The 20958-nt window shown below is 41.4% G+C and overlaps 2 protein-coding genes across 4 annotated transcripts; both read left to right on the top strand.

The window, feature by feature from the left end:
- LOC133918168 (kinesin-like protein KIN-6) lies at positions 1-10439 on the top strand. 3 transcript variants are annotated; one of them, XM_062361906.1, is made up of 24 exons: positions 1-539; positions 1079-1284; positions 1582-1702; positions 2017-2111; positions 2249-2384; positions 2464-2529; positions 2674-2736; positions 3215-3265; positions 3978-4060; positions 5178-5292; positions 5822-5876; positions 6003-6124; positions 6361-6606; positions 7516-7591; positions 7673-7746; positions 7881-7946; positions 8108-8237; positions 8452-8610; positions 8687-8784; positions 9169-9253; positions 9402-9493; positions 9638-9729; positions 9915-9990; positions 10121-10439. In XM_062361906.1, the coding sequence occupies exons 1-24, from the start codon at positions 69-71 to the stop codon at positions 10226-10228; spliced, it is 2886 nt and encodes a 961-aa protein (XP_062217890.1). In that variant the 5' UTR covers positions 1-68; the 3' UTR covers positions 10229-10439. The 3 variants fall into 3 exon arrangements, with proteins under 3 accessions (XP_062217890.1, XP_062217889.1, XP_062217887.1); XM_062361905.1 differs by having other exon boundaries at positions 9169-9259; positions 9918-9990; XM_062361903.1 differs by having other exon boundaries at positions 9169-9259.
- A 109-nt stretch (positions 10440-10548) lies between these two features.
- Positions 10549-19671, top strand: LOC133918167 (E3 ubiquitin-protein ligase UPL3-like). The gene is made up of 18 exons (XM_062361902.1): positions 10549-11447; positions 11581-11691; positions 11809-11925; positions 12023-12190; positions 12281-12442; positions 13315-13551; positions 13649-13770; positions 13915-15325; positions 15690-15779; positions 16100-17650; positions 17778-18008; positions 18100-18204; positions 18320-18400; positions 18474-18542; positions 18633-18761; positions 18896-19015; positions 19108-19307; positions 19457-19671. Exons 1-17 carry the CDS (start codon positions 10791-10793, stop codon positions 19171-19173), a joined length of 5427 nt encoding a protein of 1808 aa, XP_062217886.1. The 5' UTR covers positions 10549-10790; the 3' UTR covers positions 19174-19307; positions 19457-19671.
- Positions 19672-20958: the final 1287 nt, after the last annotated feature.

Raw genomic sequence — 20958 nt, 5'->3', positions numbered from 1 at the left:
AGGGCCCATTATTTCATATATCCCGCACCGACGACCCGGGCGATTCAACTTTCAAGTTCCCTTCCGAAATGGAATCGCCCTCTCCGCTTCCTCCGACCACCCTCCGCCGGAACCCTCCTCGGCGCGCGAGGCCTCCCCCGACCCCCCTCGCCTCCGCTAATCCTAAGCCCTCCTCCCTCTCCCGCTTGCTCGACGACGAAGCGGCCTCCATTCCCCTTCCGCATCCTCCCGGCCCCGCCGCCACCACCACCATTGTCACACCCTTCTCCTCGTCATCTCAGGAGGAGTGCCTTAAGGTGTTCCTACGCATCCGACCCCTCCCGGACCGGGACCGTTGCAAGGTCGTCAGCCGTCCAATGGCCGCCAAGGACCCACGCCGGAAGCCCAAGCAGGCCGGAGGCGGGGGAGTTTGCCTCGTCGCCACCGGAGCCAACTCGGTCGCGCTCACCGTCCCGCAGTCCAAGCTCGTCGACCCCAAGCGCGGCCGCACCGAGGTCTTCGACGGATTCTCCACCGTCTTGTCGCCGGACTCCTCCCAGGTGTGATCCCTAGTTACAACAAGCTAATTGCCTCAAATTCGCCCCAACAAAGGAACAGAAAACCCCCACGGCCCATTCAACTTTCGAATCGGTAGTAGCGCTATGTTTGTCATGTCTACTCATGCCTGTTGGTTTGAGGCGCGTTCACTTCATTGAAGGAGTTATTTTCAACACTAGTGTTGGCTTTGTGACCGAGAAGAGAAGCCAATATATGAGGTCAGATGCAGACTGCATGTGAGAGATTTGTGTCCTCTCTGCTCCAGATAATAATCAAAATTTTACCAGTTTGGGTCATTTCCCACCTGCATTTGTATGCAGTATGCATTTTCATGTTCGGCTTGTCTGCAATATCATTCACCAACCCTTCAATCACTCTCAACATCGCATTTGTGATAGAAATGAATTTCTTTTACAAGATAGATAGGTCATAGGTTATTGGCTGACGCCCTCGCTAAGTTTTACTCGTTATCTGCAAATACGCAAAAGCTTTGCGCGCCATTTATATGGAAGAAGCGCAATGACCACTTTCTTCATTACAGCGTGATATCTTTGATCAAGTGATGAACCCACTGGTGGAGGATTTCCTGGGAGGAAAGAATGGCCTTCTGGTTGCAATGGGTCCGACAGGGTCTGGAAAGACGCATACTATCTTTGGTTCTCCAAGGAACCCCGGTATATTACCACTCACACTACGGCAAATCTTCAATGCAGAAGACGAAAGCAAGGTTGGCAAGCAACTGACAAGGTAAACTTGTTTGGCCTTTTTTTGCTGCCACACTAGTACACCTATGTGTGTATAAGCTGCACCCCATAGATGTCCCTGGTGAAAAATATGCACACAAAAAATGGACTCCAGGTTACCATCGAGACCAAATGTTACCATCTGCAAAGTATGCTAGGTTTCTATATAAAATGGAGCCCTTGTTCATCCTAGCTCAAGTATGTAGCTTCACATGCAACCCCTATCTACTTTTGCAAGTTATGGACGGGATCTATCAAACCCCAGCTTATATCTTGACATTTTTTCATTTTATAATTACAGATCATTTTCCTTGTCAATTTTCGAGATACTTTCGGAGGGAAAAGGAGAACACATTCTTGACCTACTATCTGATGCTGCAGAGTGTATTCTCCAGCAGTCAACAGTTAAAGGTCTTCAAGAGGTAGTTTTGAAACAATCACCATTAGTACTCTTGATAGGGATGGGTATCCTTTGACTGTCTGGTTTCAGTTCAAATGTCATGGCTGTGACTTACTGAGAATTCCAATTGGATGGCAGAATGAATGTGGGTGGGAATGTGTTGTTCCAGTATTCTGAGGAATTTGCTTTTCTTGCTCTTACTTTGAACCTTGACTTCTGATAACATGGATGGGGGCTTGGATGTTGGAACGGCAAATACCATTTGAATTGCGTTGCGGATGATACTAATGTGCTTGGTAGCATGCAATGAGTTGTTAGCTGTAATTTGTTCCACAGGTCGCCATTTCAAATTTCGCAGATGCTGAGAGCTTAGTTGCACGTGGTATGCTGAAGCGCAGCACAGCTGCAACAAATGCTAACAGCAAGTCAAGGCATGTTTTCCTTACAAATATGTTCCCTTGATCTTCAGTAACAAAAAAATATCCAGAATATATATGTGTACCTTGAAGGAAGTTTCTTTTATTTTAATGATAATACAGTGTTTCCTTACTGAGTACCTCCATTGCAGTCGATCACAGTGTATCATCACGATACGTGCTGTTCATAAAAGCATTGGTGTAGAAAATGAACATTCGCGTAGTAGCGCTGTTCTGACCATAGCAGACCTCGCTGGGGCAGAGCGGGAAAGGAGAACTGGAAATCAAGTCTGTTTCTTGACCAATGTCATTTTGTAACACGTAAGAATGATTAATTTCTCAAAAATTACTAACTATTCATTTGCAGGGTTCAAGGCTGTTAGAGAGCAACTTCATCAACAATACATCCATGGTTTTCGGCCTCTGTCTGAGGGTACTGCCAAATGGCTTATCTCTTGTAGCTCTTCTTTTTACATCAATGGTTACTTGCAAAATACCTTGTCATTTGAATATTCAAATCAATGGAGATATGCCTGCCTGCTCATGCTCTTTTTTATTTTAAATTTGGCAATTGCAGTCTTTGCTAGAACATCAGAAAAATCAGAAGAAACCCTTGGAAAAGCATTTCAAGAACTCAATGGTGAATTTCGAATCTTGCCTCTTTCATTTCTTTTCTGGTCACTGTGGGTAACTTCAAACCATATCCATCATTTTTCCCTAATGACAGTCATTAATGCATTTTGATGGAGGTCTTCCCTTTATGGTGATGGATATTAGAGAGCAACAAGTATTGGAGTATATAATAAATGATAAACCTAGCAGCCCAATATTTATGATGGACACACCTCTCCCTCCCTAACTAATAAACTGATTTTCCATATTTGTTATTTAACTTTTCCAACTTGGATTCATGTTTACATTACTTGTTTATTTATTGATACAAAGATCAAAATTAATACTATATTCCTGATCACTTACTTTAGCTCTAAGAACCTATTGATTTTTTCCAAACTACTTCGTACAATAATTCCTAATTCACAACAATTAGTACCACATAAGATTATTTTGTAATTGAAATTTCTTTTTCATACCTTTTAAATTTTTTGTCATCTTGATAGTTGACAAGGTACTTAAGAGACTACCTAGAAGGAAGGAAGAAAATGACCCTGGTATGCTATTCTGACCTGAAATGATTGGTTGTTCTTATCAACAGACCCTGAAATGAAGTGCTTTACATATACTTTATGTTTGAATGTGCTATTGTGCTGTTTGCTTTTGAAGGGAAATGCCAAATTTCAGCTAAAAGTTAGCAGAACAGGGTTAGCCCAAAAGTATAATTTTATATGTAAACACTTTAGTATGATTAGTCAGTATGATTAGTCATGATGCCCTAGGCAGGAGTGATGGCTGCATTGTTAATGGCGTACATGGGTCATTTTGGGACGAGTCAATTCCCAAGAAACTAATGTTTTTCTTTACAATGAACAATAAGTGTCTTGGATTGTGAAGTTGTTGGATTCTGCCAGAGAATTAAAATATTGGCTTTTGTATATCTTAATCTTAAGAATTTTCTCCCAGTAGTTTCATTTATTGCTCCAGGAAAATGTCTCTTCCCGGTGTAATCAACTCCTATTATCGCTAAGCACATCATTAGGATTCTTCTTTTTCTTTTTAAAAAATCGAGGTATTCCAATTGTTTACATTCCTTAATCACCTTATTGGCTTTGTGAATGATTCCTGGATATGTTTCACACTTCTTATCTCAGGGCATGCATAATTTGCAATCTGATATGTTTTTAGTGCTGCATGACATTGACAGTGTTACTCTTGGCCTACACATTGATTATTGTATAGTTTAATCTTTATTTTCCTTATTTTCAGATTTTGAATGTCAAACCAGGGGATGAGGATTATTTGGACACATCATTTTTGCTCAGACAAGCATCACCTTACATGAAAATAAAGTACTGTTACTCTCCTTACTATTTTGCTGACAAATTGTCTTTCCTTTTCTCTTTTGCTATTGTTGAGAAGAATATAATGTAAATAAAGAGAAAGCTGTTATTAGGTTGTCTCTCGATGCTGACCATAACACTATCTCGAAGGTTGTTAGTTGGTATCATTATTAATAGATGTTGGCATGTTCTTGGTCCGGAAAGATCACAGGATGTAGCCTCAAGCCACCAACTAAAGGAAATGCGATGAGGAGAGTGGCAGTAGTGATCACGTAGTCCCATCAAGTTTTTTTTTTCTCAAATACGTAGGAGAGCTGCATATCATTGCATTAAGAAAGAATAAAAAAGAGATATATAAATACAAACAAACCCACCCACACCACCACCAGCTCAGGGAAAAAGAGCTACAAGCGCGCCGTAAACAGATGTAAGTGTGACCCGCACCCACCGAACACAAAACAAAACACACACTCAATCTCTATCCTGGGTGGCGGCTAGAACTGCCAACCCCTTGGCACCAGTTGTCGCCCACAAAATGGCTTCCTCCCTTGTGAGATGTAGGACTCTTTCCAAACTTGGTGAAGCGCCATTGAATACACAATCGTTGCGGAGCTTCCATAACATCCAAGCACCAAGAATCACAAGCGAGTTTAGGCCTTGTTTCCTAGGGTGATCCACCATGCTGCTTATCTTGATCCACCATTCACTGAACTTTTTGTCATCAAGTTGGTGAGATAAATCTTGTAATCCCAACCGGCTGAACAAGGAGAACCAAAACAGACGAGAGAAGACACAAGAGGTTAGAATATGCTGGATGGTTTCATCACCTTGGTCACATAGAGGGTAGAGCGCTGGGTGTGGCATTCCACGCCAAGCTAGACGGTCCGCTTAGAAATGTGCGGGAAGGGAAGCAAGCTGGACGTCTCCTTGGACATCTTGGAGATAAAGCTAACGGAGCCCAAGCTGGGAGCAGCCCAATAGAAGAAGGATTGGGGGGGCTGCTGGCCACGGCAGGTGTAGATGCAGTCATTTGTTTACCACGTGATATTCACAACCGGACAATCTTATAGCCCACATATATGCATTTATCCTTTGTCATTCATTTTGTTTCCTGTTATCTTTTCAGGTACACCAGCCTTGAGGATCCTTCTGACTTGGTTTCCCAAAAGAGAAGCAATGTTTCCTTGATTTGCCAAGAGAAGAAGAAAAAGAGGAGGGTTCATAAGCCTGAAGTCATTGTGGTACAAATTTCTGTTTTAACTTTCCAATGTTTTATAGTCTGTTTAGCTTAAAGACTGTGGATGGCTTCCAATATGTACTGCCTTCTTCAGATATGATTGGTTCTGGAGCATGTTGATCTTAGTTTCAATTCAGATACATATTACATGCCTTGAACTGTTCCCCCTACGGACTGAATGGTTATATCTTTATGTCTGTAATCATATTTTTTTGGTTGTCTAATAAATTCTCTCATCTGACCCAAAGCATTACTCTTGTTGTAAAAGCTAGGATTCTTGCTGCTCTATACACCTTTGTCGTCCTTATATCCATCAAATGATCAATGGGCCAAATATGTTTTAGTGCTTGCTGTTCACTAATACAATCAATACATTGCAAGTGTTAAGCACAGCACATTCTCTTGTCTGCCCTCATATTGCATATATTTCATTATGTTGCAATGTACAACAAGCATATTTACAGGATATTTGGTAGTAAAGGTATTTCATTTGTTAGTGGGAATGCATCATCATCTATTTTATGTTTTAACAGGTTGAACGAAAGGAAGACATTGATACAGATAATATTATTAAAGTTTCTGAAAGAGGTTCTATTTACTCACACTAATTTGATTTATTTCAATGTCACATGCATTTTTTGGCACAATTTATCTGTGGTACTGGTGAATAATTGATTCGTTTTAATATTGCAATAATATTTGAAATGTGTGCAGATGAGGCACAACACAAGCTTCCCAACTCAGAGTTGCGAAGAGTATCCAGAAGTGAAGAAATAATGACGAACTTTGCCAGGGCTTTATGGACTGTATTAAAGCAGTATAAACACAAACTTTTGGTAATTTGTAGTTCATTTTTGTTCGTCTGAGTATAATTTGTTGAACATCTCTTCAATATGATAAGTTTTCTGGGTGGCTATTACAGTCAAAAACTCAAAGCATGCAATAAAATGTTCTTGTAATTTTTCATGGTGAAAGTAGTGCATTTGATTTTTATTTTCTATTTTACTTGTTGTTAAAGAAAGTGGTACTTCCTTCCTACTTATCTTCCTACTTGGTGTATCTTCTTTTATAGGAGTCTGAGAATGCTGCTGAAAGCATGAAAGAATTGATTAGAGATAAAGACATTCAAATTATGGAGCTGAAAAAGGTGTTGGAGGTTCTAAAGTCTTGTTGTTCATGCAAGAACTTTCCAATAGTTGGAGATACCTCTGATGAGCAAGATGATGCTGTATCTTCTGGTCAAGCTGCTCAAAGTTTTGTTTCTCTATCAAATAAACCTGACCTGGGATCTTGTGATGCTGCAGTAGATAATTTCCATGTAAGTAAAGTAAACTTTAAAATGTAAACCTGATTCTTGGTATCTATTTCCTTAATGCATTCATCTGGATGACAGATGATTTAGAACAAGCAGGTTATACTTATTTTGCTGTGGTATGTACTTTTCTGCTATTCATTAACAATTATGATAACCATGGTTTGATGTTGTTAAGCTCTCATATTAAGATATATAAGCAACTTAAAAATTACTTGCATCTATTTTTTGCTCTCATATTCTATTAATGTTGTTAAGCTTCATTGTCAACAAAGTTTGTGAGAAGGGTATCTACAGAATGAATTTTAGAAGATACACTGAATCATGATTGGGTTATCTTTCCCTCAAAAAAAAAAAAAATCATGTTTGGATTAAGACTGCTGAAAAACAGAATAAATATGGGGCTTGCTTACTGAATGCTTTTATTTAGTTTAAATGATCTGTCATGCCATTTATCTCCCTTGATTCTTCTTTTGGGAAAGCCAGGATGGTACTTATTACATGGCTACATGCTCAAAAATCATATGAAAGCTCATGCATCTGGCTGCACACTGCAGTCAATGGAACTTCCTTTGGAAGGATAGTTACTGTACTTATTATTTGGAACTTGGAAGGCTATAATGAGCTCACGTTCTTCTTTTTCCTCTCTTTCCTTTTTGCATAGTAACTTTCCTTTTTGCATAGTATCTTCTGCTTTTCTGTATCTACTACTTGCGTCCAAGTGAGAAGCAGCATATCTCATTTGTTATGTTGGCATCTCAAATATTGTATATGCCATAAGATCCATGTCAGTTGTACATTTTCCAGCCATATCATTGACAGAAGCATATACAGTTGCGGTTGGAGCCTCCTATGGTATGCTTTTGCTTGTTCCACACTAAAGCACTGAGCAAATTTCCTTCCCCCCCCCTGCAGTTAGTAGTAGAAGAGGTCTCAGAAGAATTCATATGTCGTGGTCCTGAATATTCTTCAGCTCATTGTGGCCCGAAAGGTTAAATGTGTCCACAATTGACATGTCAGAAGCAGTATCTTCAAAATGTTGTTTTAGTCCTGAATCCATTTCTTATAACAGGGGAATATGACAACTGCGATGCTTCAGCTATTTCTTTGATGGACGAAGAAGAGCTGAGCTCCAGAGATTTCAAGGTTTGATGCTATCCTGTGGATTTTCTGCACCCTCACGAGTTCACATTTTTCATATATCTCCTTATAGTGATGCAACCAAATATTGAGGAACATTGCTGGCTTTTGTACTGATATACAGCATCATCCTTTTTTAGCCAGAGAAATCATGTGGTCCTGATGCTTTTGGTCCCAAGTTTGATACGGAAAAAGGAAATACGGAGGTCAATATTCTACTCTCTTTTTGTGCGTTTAGAGTTTTTTTAATCAGTAGCACTTATGGCAAGAGTCTTCAGGAGTGTTCACCCGACCAAATAGACGAAACAACAAAACATTATCCTGGAAATAACAGTAACAAGTTATGTTTACTTTTCTGTTCTTTTAGGTAGATGTACAAGTGGTTCATAAGGAATTGGATAGACCTGGAAGCTTTACTGAGGAAATATCTGCACACACCAGTGGTGTAACATCTGCATCCAATCATTCAGATAATCCATCAGATCAAAGCTTGACAGGTTTCTTATATTCGTATACTTTCCCTTTTTTCTGAATAAATTTACATGGTAACCTGCAGGAAGTTAGGATCATATTTCTAGTTCTATATAGATTGGACCCCCCACTTAAAAGATTATTGAATCTTTTATGAGGAAACACTCCTTTTTGCATGACTGTTCTTAAATTTTACTGGGAAAAAAAAATCAATTGATGCATAATTACAATTTTCTGCAGAGCATCATACACTTCCATGTCTAGAGACTGAAAGAGCCAGCCTGTCTCCACACTTTACTATTTGTAGCAAGAAAGCTACCATAGAGCAATGCGAAGAAGAAACAGAAGAGTTAAGCAAGATCACAATAAAGGATATTCAACATGATATCAATACAAGAGGTTAGAGTTTTCTATTTTTATTCTTTTTTTTTGCTATGATGCAATTTCGTCACAATTTTATTGGATCTTTGGACAGAACTGAAGGATCCTGATCCTCTGAGCTCTTCTCAGCAAATGAACTCTGACACAGAAGATGTCAGCTCCAGTCAGTCTTCCGTAGAGTTGCAAGGGATGGTATGGAATGAAACGTTAAATTTCATTTCTGCCACTACTCTAATAAACTTAAGGGTAGTTTGCAGCACTGTTTTTGTACTGTTCTTAGGTGAATTATATGGTTGCATCAAGCAATTCTTCATTTGTGGTTTAGAGTTTTTCATCTTTTTTAAGAAATACCCTACCCGCCCACCTCTTTTCACCACTGTTATTCTGGGAACACATCCTGGTGGTAGAGTTTTCCATCTTTGATTTACTCTTTTGGGGGTTGACAGCATGGAAGCCGGGTGAGGGTGGTGATGACTGCCAGTTGGTGCTCGGTTTTGTTTCTAGAGCTATGTCAGCTGTGTTATGCACATCGTTCCTAGGAAACATGACATACTGGTTATACTTGTCTTCGTTTAGGTTGCTTCTCAGAAGAAACCTGAGGAACTGGACCCTGGGTCTGAAAGATGTGAACCTGCAGTAGAAGAATCTATTGTGGAATATGGTACATGTAATATCTTTTGCTTGCTAATTTGATGTTGGGATTTTGCTTTTGTATGGCTGTATCATATCTTTCTTATTTACAGCCGCTCATTTCTGTTCTGTTCTCTCTAATTGAGATATCACCTAATGAATGAAGAATATTTCTGTAGGCTCTTGTCAACCTCCAGACCAAATGAATGATCATGGCAGCATGCTTCCGTGTTTGGCGAAGGAAATAACTTCCCCAGCAAAGGCTTCAACAGTAAGATCTTTGTGGTTTTAATTACCTTTTTGCTTACTGCCTAATTATCATTGTAAGACTAAAGTTAGGCGCGGGTTAAAAATTCTGCTGGGGTATTTTCTTGTTTACTGATTCAGTTGTCTTGCTTATGATTGTGCCTCCAAGGCTCCAAGTAAGGACAGTGAGGCAGAGGAAATCGCAGATGAAAAGAAAGATCCTTTTGCTTGGAGGCCTCGGGCGACGAAGAAAACAACGAGGTGAGTGTACTTAGAACCGGAGAGTGCCGCAGATTCCATTTGCTAAACATTCTGTTTGCAAGCCATCGTTAAGTTTCTGCTTGGTGAACCACTAGTTGATCTTTATGATTTTCCACTGTGAATAGAAGTAGAGATATATAGATGCTGATGATGCATGCAGCTGACTGTGCTTTGGTTTCCTGAAGCAGGAGGTTGCAGCCCGTTGCTGCCATGATGCTGAAAGAATTCACTGGTGCTGACATGGATGCGGATATTAAAAGGGTATGTATGTCTGTTGGAGATGTGACGAATAGTTGTGGAATGCCCATGGGAGAAGAGAAGAAAGAGGCACAAGAGGCGTTTGGTTTGGTTTGGTTACTGACTTGGCGCTCTGGTTACTGTTGCATTGCAGGAAGAAAGGGGCAAGTCATCTAGCAGCGAGACAAGCGGGAAATCAGACGCGCTAATTCAGCTTCTGAAAGGGCGTGCCGTGGAGGTGGAGCATAGGGTTGGTTCCTGAGTGAGCTTTGTGTGTGTTGGTTCCTTCCTCCTCTAGGAAAGGAAAAGACAGACATGGCCATTGTTTTGCAGCTAGCTGCTCGTTGACAGTTGAAACGACAAACTTATTCGATGTCGATTCCATGTACTAGCATGTATAGCCGTGGTGGTGGTGGTAGCCATGGTGTTTGTCTATTTATCATTGTATATAAGTAGAGTGTCTGTCAACTCAACTCAACTCAACTCAACTCAACTCAATGGATGAGGAAGAAAGATGTCCAAGATGGAGGCCCAGTAGTTGTCCCACCCGGTCCATCTCGTCGTTGTGAGCGTCAAGGAGAGGCAGGCGGTGCTGTCTGTCTGTCTGGCACTCACTCCTCCGCCTCTCCTCTTCCTCCTCCTCTCTCTCTCTCCCCCAGTCCCATCCGAGTCCGAGGAGGGGCAATCGCCCCATCCTTCCGGGCAAGGGGCAATCCCATCCAATCCAATCCAAGGCCCGCCGCGCCGATCGATCGATGCGTCCGCTGCCGTTGGCCGCCTAGTCTCAGGCAGCCAGCCGGCCGCCCTCTCCCCACGCGCTTTGTATGGAAACACGCAGCAGCCGCAAGCGCGCCGCCGCCTCATCAGCCTCCAAGCGCTCCCGCCCCAACTCCTCCGCCGCTCCTGCGATGGACCCCTCGCCCTCCTCCCGCCGCCGCTCCCGCTCCGCCGCCGCAGACAAGGGAAAGGACCCCGACCCCTCTCCCACCGCCCCCGCCCCCGCCCCAGCCGACGACGACGTCCCCTCCCCCCAGTCCTTCACCTCCGCCAGCAACGCCCTCCACGGCCTCCTCCACAGGCTCGGCGCCGGCCTCGACGACCTCCTCCCTTCCTCCGCGCCTTCCTCATCCTTCTCCGCTTCCACCTCCGCGCACCTCAAGAGGATCCTCGCTGGCCTGCAGCCCGACGGGGACGAGTCGCGCCAGCTCCAGTCCCTCATGCACCTCTGCGAGATGCTCTCCATCGCCACCGAGGACTCGCTCGCCGCCTTCCCCGTCGAAGCCTTCGTCCCCATCCTCGTCGGTCTGCTCGGCCGCGAGGAGGAGCCTGCCAGCCCCGACATCATGCTGCTCGCTGCACGTGCCCTCGCCAACCTCGTCGACGTCCTCCCGTCCTCCTGCTCAGCCGTCGTGCACTATGGGGCCATACAGTGTTTCTGTGCTCGACTGCTCACCATCGAGTACATGGACCTTGCCGAGCAGGTAAATGCTGCATGCACCGTGCTGTCATGTCATCCTCATGCTTGTATCTCATCTCATATCTACTCATCTTGCTAGGTTCACTTGAGCAGGTAGATGCTAACATTTTCTTCGTCTCATCTTTCCATGTTGGCAGTCTCTACAAGCTCTTAAAAAGATCTCCCTGGAGCATCCAACTGCATGCTTGCGAGCTGGTGCGCTAATGGCTGTTCTGTCATATCTTGACTTTTTCTCCACTGGTGTTCAGGTACTTGTACATTCCATATCTCTCAACTCCTTCTCGTGTATACTTACCACCATTGCTAATATGGTGTGCACTGCTTGCCTCTACTTACAACTTTTCCCACGGCGGGCTTGTTTCTAGAGAGTAGCATTGTCTACCGCTGCTAATATCTGCAGGAAGCTGCCATCTGATGCATCAGAATTTGTCATGGAAGCTGCCCCGCTGCTCACGAATCTCCTAAACCACCATGATTCCAAGGTACTTTTCTAGTTCAGACCTCTGATTTATGGTTCAACTTTATGATCCTATCAGGGTATATCATGCAATCTCAACTCTTTGTTTATATGCATTACAGGTACTAGAGCATGCTTCAGTTTGTTTGACACGCATCGCAGAAGCTTTTGCCAATTACCCAGAGAAACTTGATGAGTTCTGCAGTCATGGATTGGTTGCTCAAGCCGCTAGCTTGATATCTATTGGCAACTCCTCTGCCCAGGCATCATTGAGTACATCGACATACACAGTATGCACAAATTTGTTTTGACATCATTTCTTAGTGTTTACCATGGTCTCTCTCTCTCTCTCTCTAAGATCAGGTTGTACATTTTTTCAGGGCTTAATCCGTCTTCTCTCAATATGTGCAAGTGGATCACTGTTAGCAGTTAAAACACTTCTTCTTCTTGGAATCAGCGGCACTCTTAAAGACATCCTTTCAGGCTCTGTTTTGATTTCTGGAGCATCAGTCTCCCCTGCTTTAACTAGGCCTGCCGATCAGGTGATTATTTTGATCAGTGACTTAAGTACTCTGCTGGTGCCGCCTGTTGAACTAATTTTAGCCAACTTTCTATCTAAGTGGCATGTGGCTCGATGGGATTCAAGTAAATTCTGATGTATTATTGAAACTAGACTTTTGACATCTCACACTTCTGAAATTAGATCTTTCACACCTATCTGCATGTTTTTCCAGAATTCTAAAGGTCACATCACATGTTCATAATTACACATACCATCGAACAGTTGCTTTTGTAATCTTCTTGAGCATTGAAGATAGGTGCTAAAATGTATTGGAGTAGTCTGCAGTTATCTTGTATTGAAGTAGTCTGCAGTTGTCTTGATAAACCATGCAAATGGTCATCCAAAAGATAACTTTCTATTGATGGACTTATATCCTTTTGCTCATGCTGTTTTGAGCAACTGAGGTTTCTTTCTTGTCCGGGACATCCTCGATTAATATAGACTACATAGTCACCATCCTTGAGTGAGTCTTTTGAGATGTTTTAATGGGGCAGGAGGCATTGAGGTAAGGCACACCAGGGAACACGATTCTCATTTGGAACATGATAGAGCAAAATCTGCCATCGTTTACCAGGATTAAGCAGCTGTTGAGATTCTTGTCATCTTATTCCTTTTCTGATGTGCAAGTTAATTGTGTTTTTGATGCAGCTATATGTGGTATAGCACATATACAAAAGAGTGACATTTGTGAGTATGAATGTATAGTATTGTTTGCTGCTGCTACTGGTTGCTCTATCACTTAGCTGCTCAAACATCAATTGTTGAAACATACTGTGTGACCCATAGGTTATATATACTTGTATGTTTCTTGTTGTGCAAACAGTATTCATGTATTTACTTCTAATCCTGCAGATGTTTGAGATCGTGAGCCTTGCTGATGATTTGCTTCCATATATGCCTGTGAGAATCATTAATTTACCAAGATACTACCATGCATATAAAGGCTCTTCAACAAAGAAACCTGCTTCCATCAGACAAGACGGGGCTAGTTCAACAGAAAATGATAGGTCTGGCCGTGAGAGGCTATTGCGTGAGCACCCCGAACTCCTACAGCAGTTTGGTATGGACTTGTTACCCACGATGACACAGGTTAGTGCTCAATTTCTTTTCTCCATAATGAAATTCAGTTACTATTTTCGATATTGTGTTTTGTTTTTGGTATTTAATAGCCTGTGCGCTCTTTCAGGTGTATGGTTCTAGTATAAATGCACCAATACGTCACAAGTGCTTATCGATCATCGGGAAGTTAATGTACTACAGCTCTGCTGAAACGATCCAGTCCCTCCTTGGGACAACAAACATATCCAGGTTTCGATACAAGTTCCTTCAAAACCTTAATCCTTTGGTCTAGATAATGGTTTCATGACATCAAAAGCTAAAATTTCTTGTACTGTCTCAATGTCTGTGTCTTGTTTTCTGATCCCGTCTAAGTTATGTAATTTCCATTTGCAGCTTTCTTGCGGGCATTCTTGCGTGGAAAGATCCACAAGTGTTGATTCCCGCTCTTCAGATAGCAGAAATAATGATGGAAAAGCTTCCGGAGACATTTTCTAAGTTGTTTGTGAGGGAAGGTGTTGTTCATGCTGTGGAGTCACTTGTATGTTCAGAACCTTTGAATACACTGCCTTCTCAGGTATCACCACAGGATAGAAATAATGATCCTGCCATGCCGTCACGTTCTAGACGTCAACGCAGACGTGGGGGTGCTGTGCTGACTGAAAACAGTCCATTAGATGAATCAAACGGTTCCAATCCTGGGATTACCTGCACAACAACAAGCTCGTTAGAAGTTCCAAACACCAGCCTTCATTTCTCAGTTAGTGATCATGCAAAGTCTTTCAAAGATAGGTACTTCCCGACAGACCCTGATTCAAGTGATATTGGAGTTAATGATGACCTTCTTAAACTGAGAACACTCTGTGCAAAGTTGAACACTGCAACTGAGAATGTCAAAACAAAAGCCAAAGGGAAATCAAAAGCCGTAAGTGCTAATCTGTTTGACATTTCAAATGATGTTGAAGAGCAATTAGACATAATAGTATCTGAAATGCTTGCCGAGCTTAGCAAAGTTAATGGTGTTTCCACGTTTGAGTTCATTAGAAGTGGAGTTGTCACAGCATTGCTTGACTATTTGTCCTGTGGGACATTTGGAAAGGAAAGGGTATCTGAAGCGAACCTACCAAAACTTCGTCAGCAGGCCCTTAGGCGATACAAGTCCTTCGTATCGGTTGCCCTTTCTATTGATCATGAAAGGGATGAAACTCCCATGGCACTGTTGGTACAGAAACTGCAAAGTGCATTGTCTTCGTTGGAACGTTTCCCTGTTGTGCTCAGCCAGTCTAACAGGATTGGTGTTGGAGGCTCCTGCCTGACCTCAGGTCTGAGTGCTCTGGCTCAGCCCTTCAAGTTGCGTCTGTCCCGAGCTCAAGGTGAAAAATCACTTCGGGATTATTCATCAAATATTGTGGTTATTGATCCATTTGCAAGTCTAGCAGCTGTTGAAGAATTCCTTTGGCCAAAAGTTCAGCGCAGACAGGTTGCTTTGAAGCCTATAATCGCATCTGGAAATAATTCTGAGTCTGGTGTTCTTGGTACCACCCCTGGTGCATCATTAACTGCTGCATTGGCTCAATCTGGTCGGCGTCCAACAACAAGATCAAAGTCATCTGCTGCAAGTAGTGGTACATCTAAGAAGGATTCTCAGGAGGAAAGCACTAGTACTGCCAGAGGAAAAGGCAAAGCTGTCGTAAAACCAAACTCAGATGAACCAAAAGGACCTAATACAAGGAATTCTGCCTGCCAAAAATCTGCTTCGGACAAAGAGTTGGAAATGAAGCCAGCACATGGTCACAGTAGCTCTGAGGTATGTTTACATGCCTGGTTTGCTAGATTAATGATAAGAGAATTATCTGTTTCTAGTTCTAGCAACAGTACCTCAACGGTTCTTCTTCTATCGTACTGGAAAAGGAAGACATTGTCAAATTGGGGTCATATCTAGTGCAAGCTAATAGCTGGGTGGCCGGGGCACCAGATGAACATGAGAATTTCGTTCTTTTGTGGATATAGTTCTTGATTTAGATTACCTCAATAAGATGTAAGAGTGGATTTTTTAGGTCAAACTGATTTGAGGATAATGATTCTGGAAGTTATTCTTTTCTGTTCTCGTTTTTAGTTGAACTGGGAGCATATTAATTGGTAAGTAATACGTCCTGCATTTGTATATGCAGGATGAAGAGCTTGGCACATCTCCTGTTGAGATCGATGATACTTTAATGATTGATGATGATGACATTTCAGAGGATGAAGATGATCATGAGGTAATTATTGTTTCTAAATTGGATGCCCCTTTAATTTTGCTTCATTGGCATTGCTACTACCAATAATTGTAATATATTTATATGATTAGATTCATGATGCATCCTAATTTAAGTTTGGGCGAAACAACCATCTATTTTTTCATGCTTGAATTTAAAATCTAAGCCATTATTCGAAAGAGAAGAAGCCAGTGGGGGTATCTTTCTGCGCTTATGCTTGTAAGATTGCTCGCACTAGGCTAAATAAGCTCTTAGTTGATCCAGAATGAAGGCAATTATTTTATTTGTTTCTATCTAATTAAATATTTTCTTTAAACTATTAGGTTCTCCAAGACGGCTTTCTTCCTATCTGTGCTCAAGATGATGTGCATGATGTGAAATTGGGTGATGCTGATGAGTGTAATATTGGCTCAGTCAGTTTTAGCCAGGCGCAGCCGTCATCTGGTTCCGTTGCTAGAAACACTTCTAGCATGGGAGCAAATTCTGCTGAATTTCGAAGTGCAAGCACGTTTGATTCACGTGGTGCAATGCCATTTGATGCTGTGACGATGTCTGGGCTGGCTTCTGTTGGTGGTCGCAGCGTTAGAGGTGGCCGAGATCGACACGGTCTATCATTTGGAGGTAGCATGAATGAGAACAATAAACTGATATTCATGGCTGGTGGGAAGCAGCTCAGCAAACATTTGACTGTATATCAAGCTGTTCAACGTCAACTGATGCTTGATGAGGATGATGAAGAAAGGTTAAATGGATCTGATTTACTGAACGATGGAAACTGCTTCTGGGGTGATGTGTTCACAATAACGTACCAGAAGGCTGATAGCCAAGATGAGAAGGGATTCCAAGGGGGTTCCACCTCATTAAACTCAAAATCAGATTCTTGCAGATCTATCTCTGAAGTGCAAGAGGTTTCTCTTCTTGATAGCATGTTACAAGCAGAACTTCCTTGTGATCTTGACAGAACAAACTCAACCTACAACATTTTAGCACTATTACGTGTACTAGAGGGATTGAATCAGTTGTCCCCTCGTTTAAGAGCACAGGGAGCATCTGATGATTTTGCTGAGGGAAAAACCACTACCCTGTATGAGCTATATAAGACTGTAGCCAAGGTACCTTCCGAAGGGTTTGTCAATAGTAAGTTGACACCAAAGCTTGCTCGGCAAATGCAGGATGTGCTTGCACTCTGTAGTGGCAGTTTACCTTCTTGGTGTTATCAAATGACCAAGGCCTGCCCCTTTCTGTTTCCCTTTGAGACAAGGAGGCAGTACTTCTACTCCACGGCGTTTGGGTTGTCACGTGCATTGAATCGACTTAAGCAACAACAGGGTGGCAATCACAGCTCTGGTGTCCGGTTTGGCAGGTTACAGCGCCAGAAAGTTCGTGTTTCCCGAAACCGTATTCTGGATTCTGCTGCTAAAGTTATGGAGATGTTCTCCAGTCAGAGGGCTGTTCTTGAGGTGGAATACTTCGGCGAAGTTGGAACTGGGCTGGGGCCTACTTTGGAGTTTTATACTCTCTTAAGCCATGAACTACAAAATGCTCAGCTGGGATTATGGAGATCTAATTCTCCATATGATTCGAAAATGCAAATTGACTGGAAAGATGTGATTAATATCGATCCTGAAGATGGCTCACCAGGAAAAGAACTCAACTCATATTTACCTGGTGATGGCAGTCATTCAATACAAGGTCCTCTTGGATTGTTTCCACGACCTTGGCCACCTAAAGTTGATGCTTCAGAAGGTAGCATATTCTTCAAAGTGTTTGAGTATTTCCGCTTAATCGGTCGAGTGATGGCAAAAGTCTTGCAAGATGGGAGACTTCTAGATTTGCCTTTATCAACAGCATTTTATAAGCTTATACTTGGACAAGTAAGTACAGAGAAGCTCTATTCCCAGATACAGTTTTTGTTCCGAATTTGTTTTTGATTTTATCTGTTTAATTTGTTATTGCTGTGTTGTATTCTATTTCACGACTTAATGCATTTCCATGTACCAGGAGCTCGATTTGTTCGACATAGTCTCATTTGATGCTGAGCTTGGGAAGACATTGCAAGAACTGCAAGTTCTTGTTGACAGCAAGAGGTTACTCGAGTCCACTTCTGGCGAGAATATTCTAGAAGTCGCAGACTTGCATTTCCGTGGCACTGCTATTGAAGATTTGTGTTTAGATTTTACTCTTCCAGGTTATCCTGATTATGTTCTTAAAGAGGGTGAAGGAAGCACAATTGTAAGTGATGAAGTCCATCTTAGTTTTTATTCATCTCGGTGATTTTGCTTTGCAATTTTTTGTGTATTAAAAGTGTAATTGTCTTTTGCAGGTTAATATTTACAATTTGGAAGAGTACATTACTTTGGTAGTGGATGCTACAGTTAAGTCAGGGATAATGCGGCAGGTCGAAGCATTTAGATCAGGGTTTAATCAGGTGCAGCCTCATTGGTGTTGTTTTCGGATTCCTTCATAATCATTTCATTATCTGTTCTGATATTCATTTATTGTTTATTTTAGTTCAACAATTCTTGTTTATTTGGCTATTTTAGGTTTTTGACATCGCTTCCCTCCAAATATTTTCACCTCAAGAACTTGACTATCTAATATGTGGCTGTCAAGAAATTTGGGAGGTAATGCTCTGTTCTCTTTATTCTCAAGCTGTAGTATGTTAAATTTCCACTGAATAAAACTGCGTTACTGCAGCCGGAATCCCTGCTGAGTAACATAAAATTTGATCACGGGTATACTGCTAAAAGTCCTGCAATCATAAATGTAAGTGCATCCGTTCTTACATGTTACATCTCTAACATCCAATTGTGGCCTTCAAGAAGTTCGATTACTTGATTCCTTTGCTGTTTGTAGCTACTCGAGATTATGGTGGATTTTACCCCGGAGCAACAACATGCCTTCTGCCAGTTTGTAACTGGTGCTCCTCGGCTTCCACCTGGTGGTTTAGCTGCTCTTAGTCCAAAGCTTACTATAGTTAGGAAGGTACTTTTCTGGACTATCTTGACATTTGCTATTGGAACATCTGCCTACCCCAATTTGCTTGGGGCAAAAGGCTTTGTTGTTGTTGTTGTTTTTGTTCTCTTTTGAGGTAACTTGGTGTTACTTTTGATTATTAGCACCCCTCAAGCGCGGTGAATACTTCAAGTTCAACCGGGGCAACAGAGTCTGCAGATGATGATTTGCCTAGTGTGATGACCTGCGCTAATTATCTTAAGCTGCCCCCATACTCCACAAAAGTATAGTTTCTTTCTTTGGTCTTTACTGTTTTTTTATTTGACATTCTGATGCCTCCCATTGACTGGTGGTTGGAATTGTTTGGATATTGCAGGAAATTATGCGCAAGAAGCTGCTTTATGCAATCCTAGAAGGCCGAGGATCATTTGATCTTTCGTAATATCCTAACATACATGGCTCACCATTGCATGCCCTCCAATTTTATGCAGAATTAGTTTCTTTGTTGGTCTGTATAACATAGGTTGAGGTTACCAGCTGCTCAGCAAACGACTTGAGGTCTTCATTCGGATGCAGGTGCTGCTATTTCTCCTCTTGTTTACTGTTGTTCATATATATTCTCCTTGACATTTGTCGACATATGTTCCCTTTTTCTGCCACCTACTTTGAATTTATGACATTATCATTGAAGAAATTAATATGCATTTTGGTTTATGCTGAATTAGCTTCTAGTGGCCAGCCCCGTGAGCGCCAAGAAGAATCAGGAGCTCTTTTCCAGTACATGTAAATAAAAAGGAGCAGTAGTTGTATATTTGCCGAAAGGATGTTTATTGGTGATACCCTAATACCCTATCGATGGAGAATACTATGTTAACAACCTGTACATGTGTGATGACTGATGAGTAATCTCCAATAAATATGGTGCAGTGTATTTTGACCATCGTGTTTTGAGTGAGCAATACCAGTTTCTACAATGCACAGCACAAAAATACAATGTATTTAGCAGATAATATCGCACGGTTTTTACACTCATTCAAAACTTAGGACGCATCATAAGACAACAAATTAACAGAGTGCTTGAGATCTCAATACCAGATTCCACAGAACGCTTGTGGATTGTCGAGTTGATTGCTTGGTTTGCTTGGAGCTTACGATTGTGCGAGCAAGAGTTGATAAGCGCAAGGAAGAACGAGGCTCCGCTTGGTTGCATCTGGCCTAAACTCGCTCGCAGGACTCAACTAGTTTTGTTGATCAAAATTGATCTAAAGAGGCATAATCGCTCGCAGGACTCATTCCGACGGAGAATTGCAATTTTTTTAATTTTTACTAGTCATTAGACCCATCTATGTGTCGGTGTCAGCTAGGAGCTGTGAGAGACGATCGTTGTGCATAGCGTGCTGGGCAGGCGGACGTGCGAGCTAGAGGTGAAATGTGGGAGTGGGATTTTCGAGAGCGGAATACATATAAGCGAAGTAGTAGAGATTGAGTGGCATGAGATGAATAATTTTTGCAAAGTTTAAAGGTAATATGCAGGATTGCAGGTAGGACTTCCTGCCTCGTACGAGAATCACTACATATTTTTTAAGTAGTAAAGAGAGATTAGAAAAAAAGAAATAGAAATGACATAGCACATAATGCCAGCAATTTATTTTATTTTTGAGAAACGATTCTGGTATTTGAAGTGGCCAACCCTCAATAACAATGGGAAGAATGGCAAACCATCATATTCAAGGTGAGGAACGATCATTGTTTCCTTTGTTCTAAAAGATAGCTCGGTTATCCCAATAATGTTAAAATGTAATTACATATTTAGCACTTGTTTGACATATAAAACGCAAATGGATAAAGTAAGGTGTCACAGTACTATGATATAGGGTATTCTTTTTAATATTATGATATAGGGTATTCTCTTTAATGTCATTTTAAGTTACGTGTAGTCAATACGTTTAAATTCTGACCATTTGTATCATTTTGAATGTTTCGATTGATTTTTTAAAAATACATCTAGATTTGTCTTGAAAAATAGTTCTAAAACATTAAAGTTTTGAAATATTTTGATAAAATGGTCAAAATAATGTATGGATGACTATATTAATATATAAAATGACACAATTTTATGATATTTATACTGTGATTGGCAGGCTTTTAGTTTCATTTCAGATTTAGACTTTATAGGCTAAAATAAAACATTTTAAACCTCTATTTTTGTTCTAATATGAGAAGATGT

This window comes from Phragmites australis, chromosome 5 (genome assembly GCF_958298935.1).
Source record: "Phragmites australis chromosome 5, lpPhrAust1.1, whole genome shotgun sequence".
Lineage (NCBI taxonomy): Eukaryota > Viridiplantae > Streptophyta > Magnoliopsida > Poales > Poaceae > Phragmites > Phragmites australis.
Note: the sequence above shows the minus strand (reverse complement) of the source record. Positions and strands in the feature narration are given on the sequence as shown.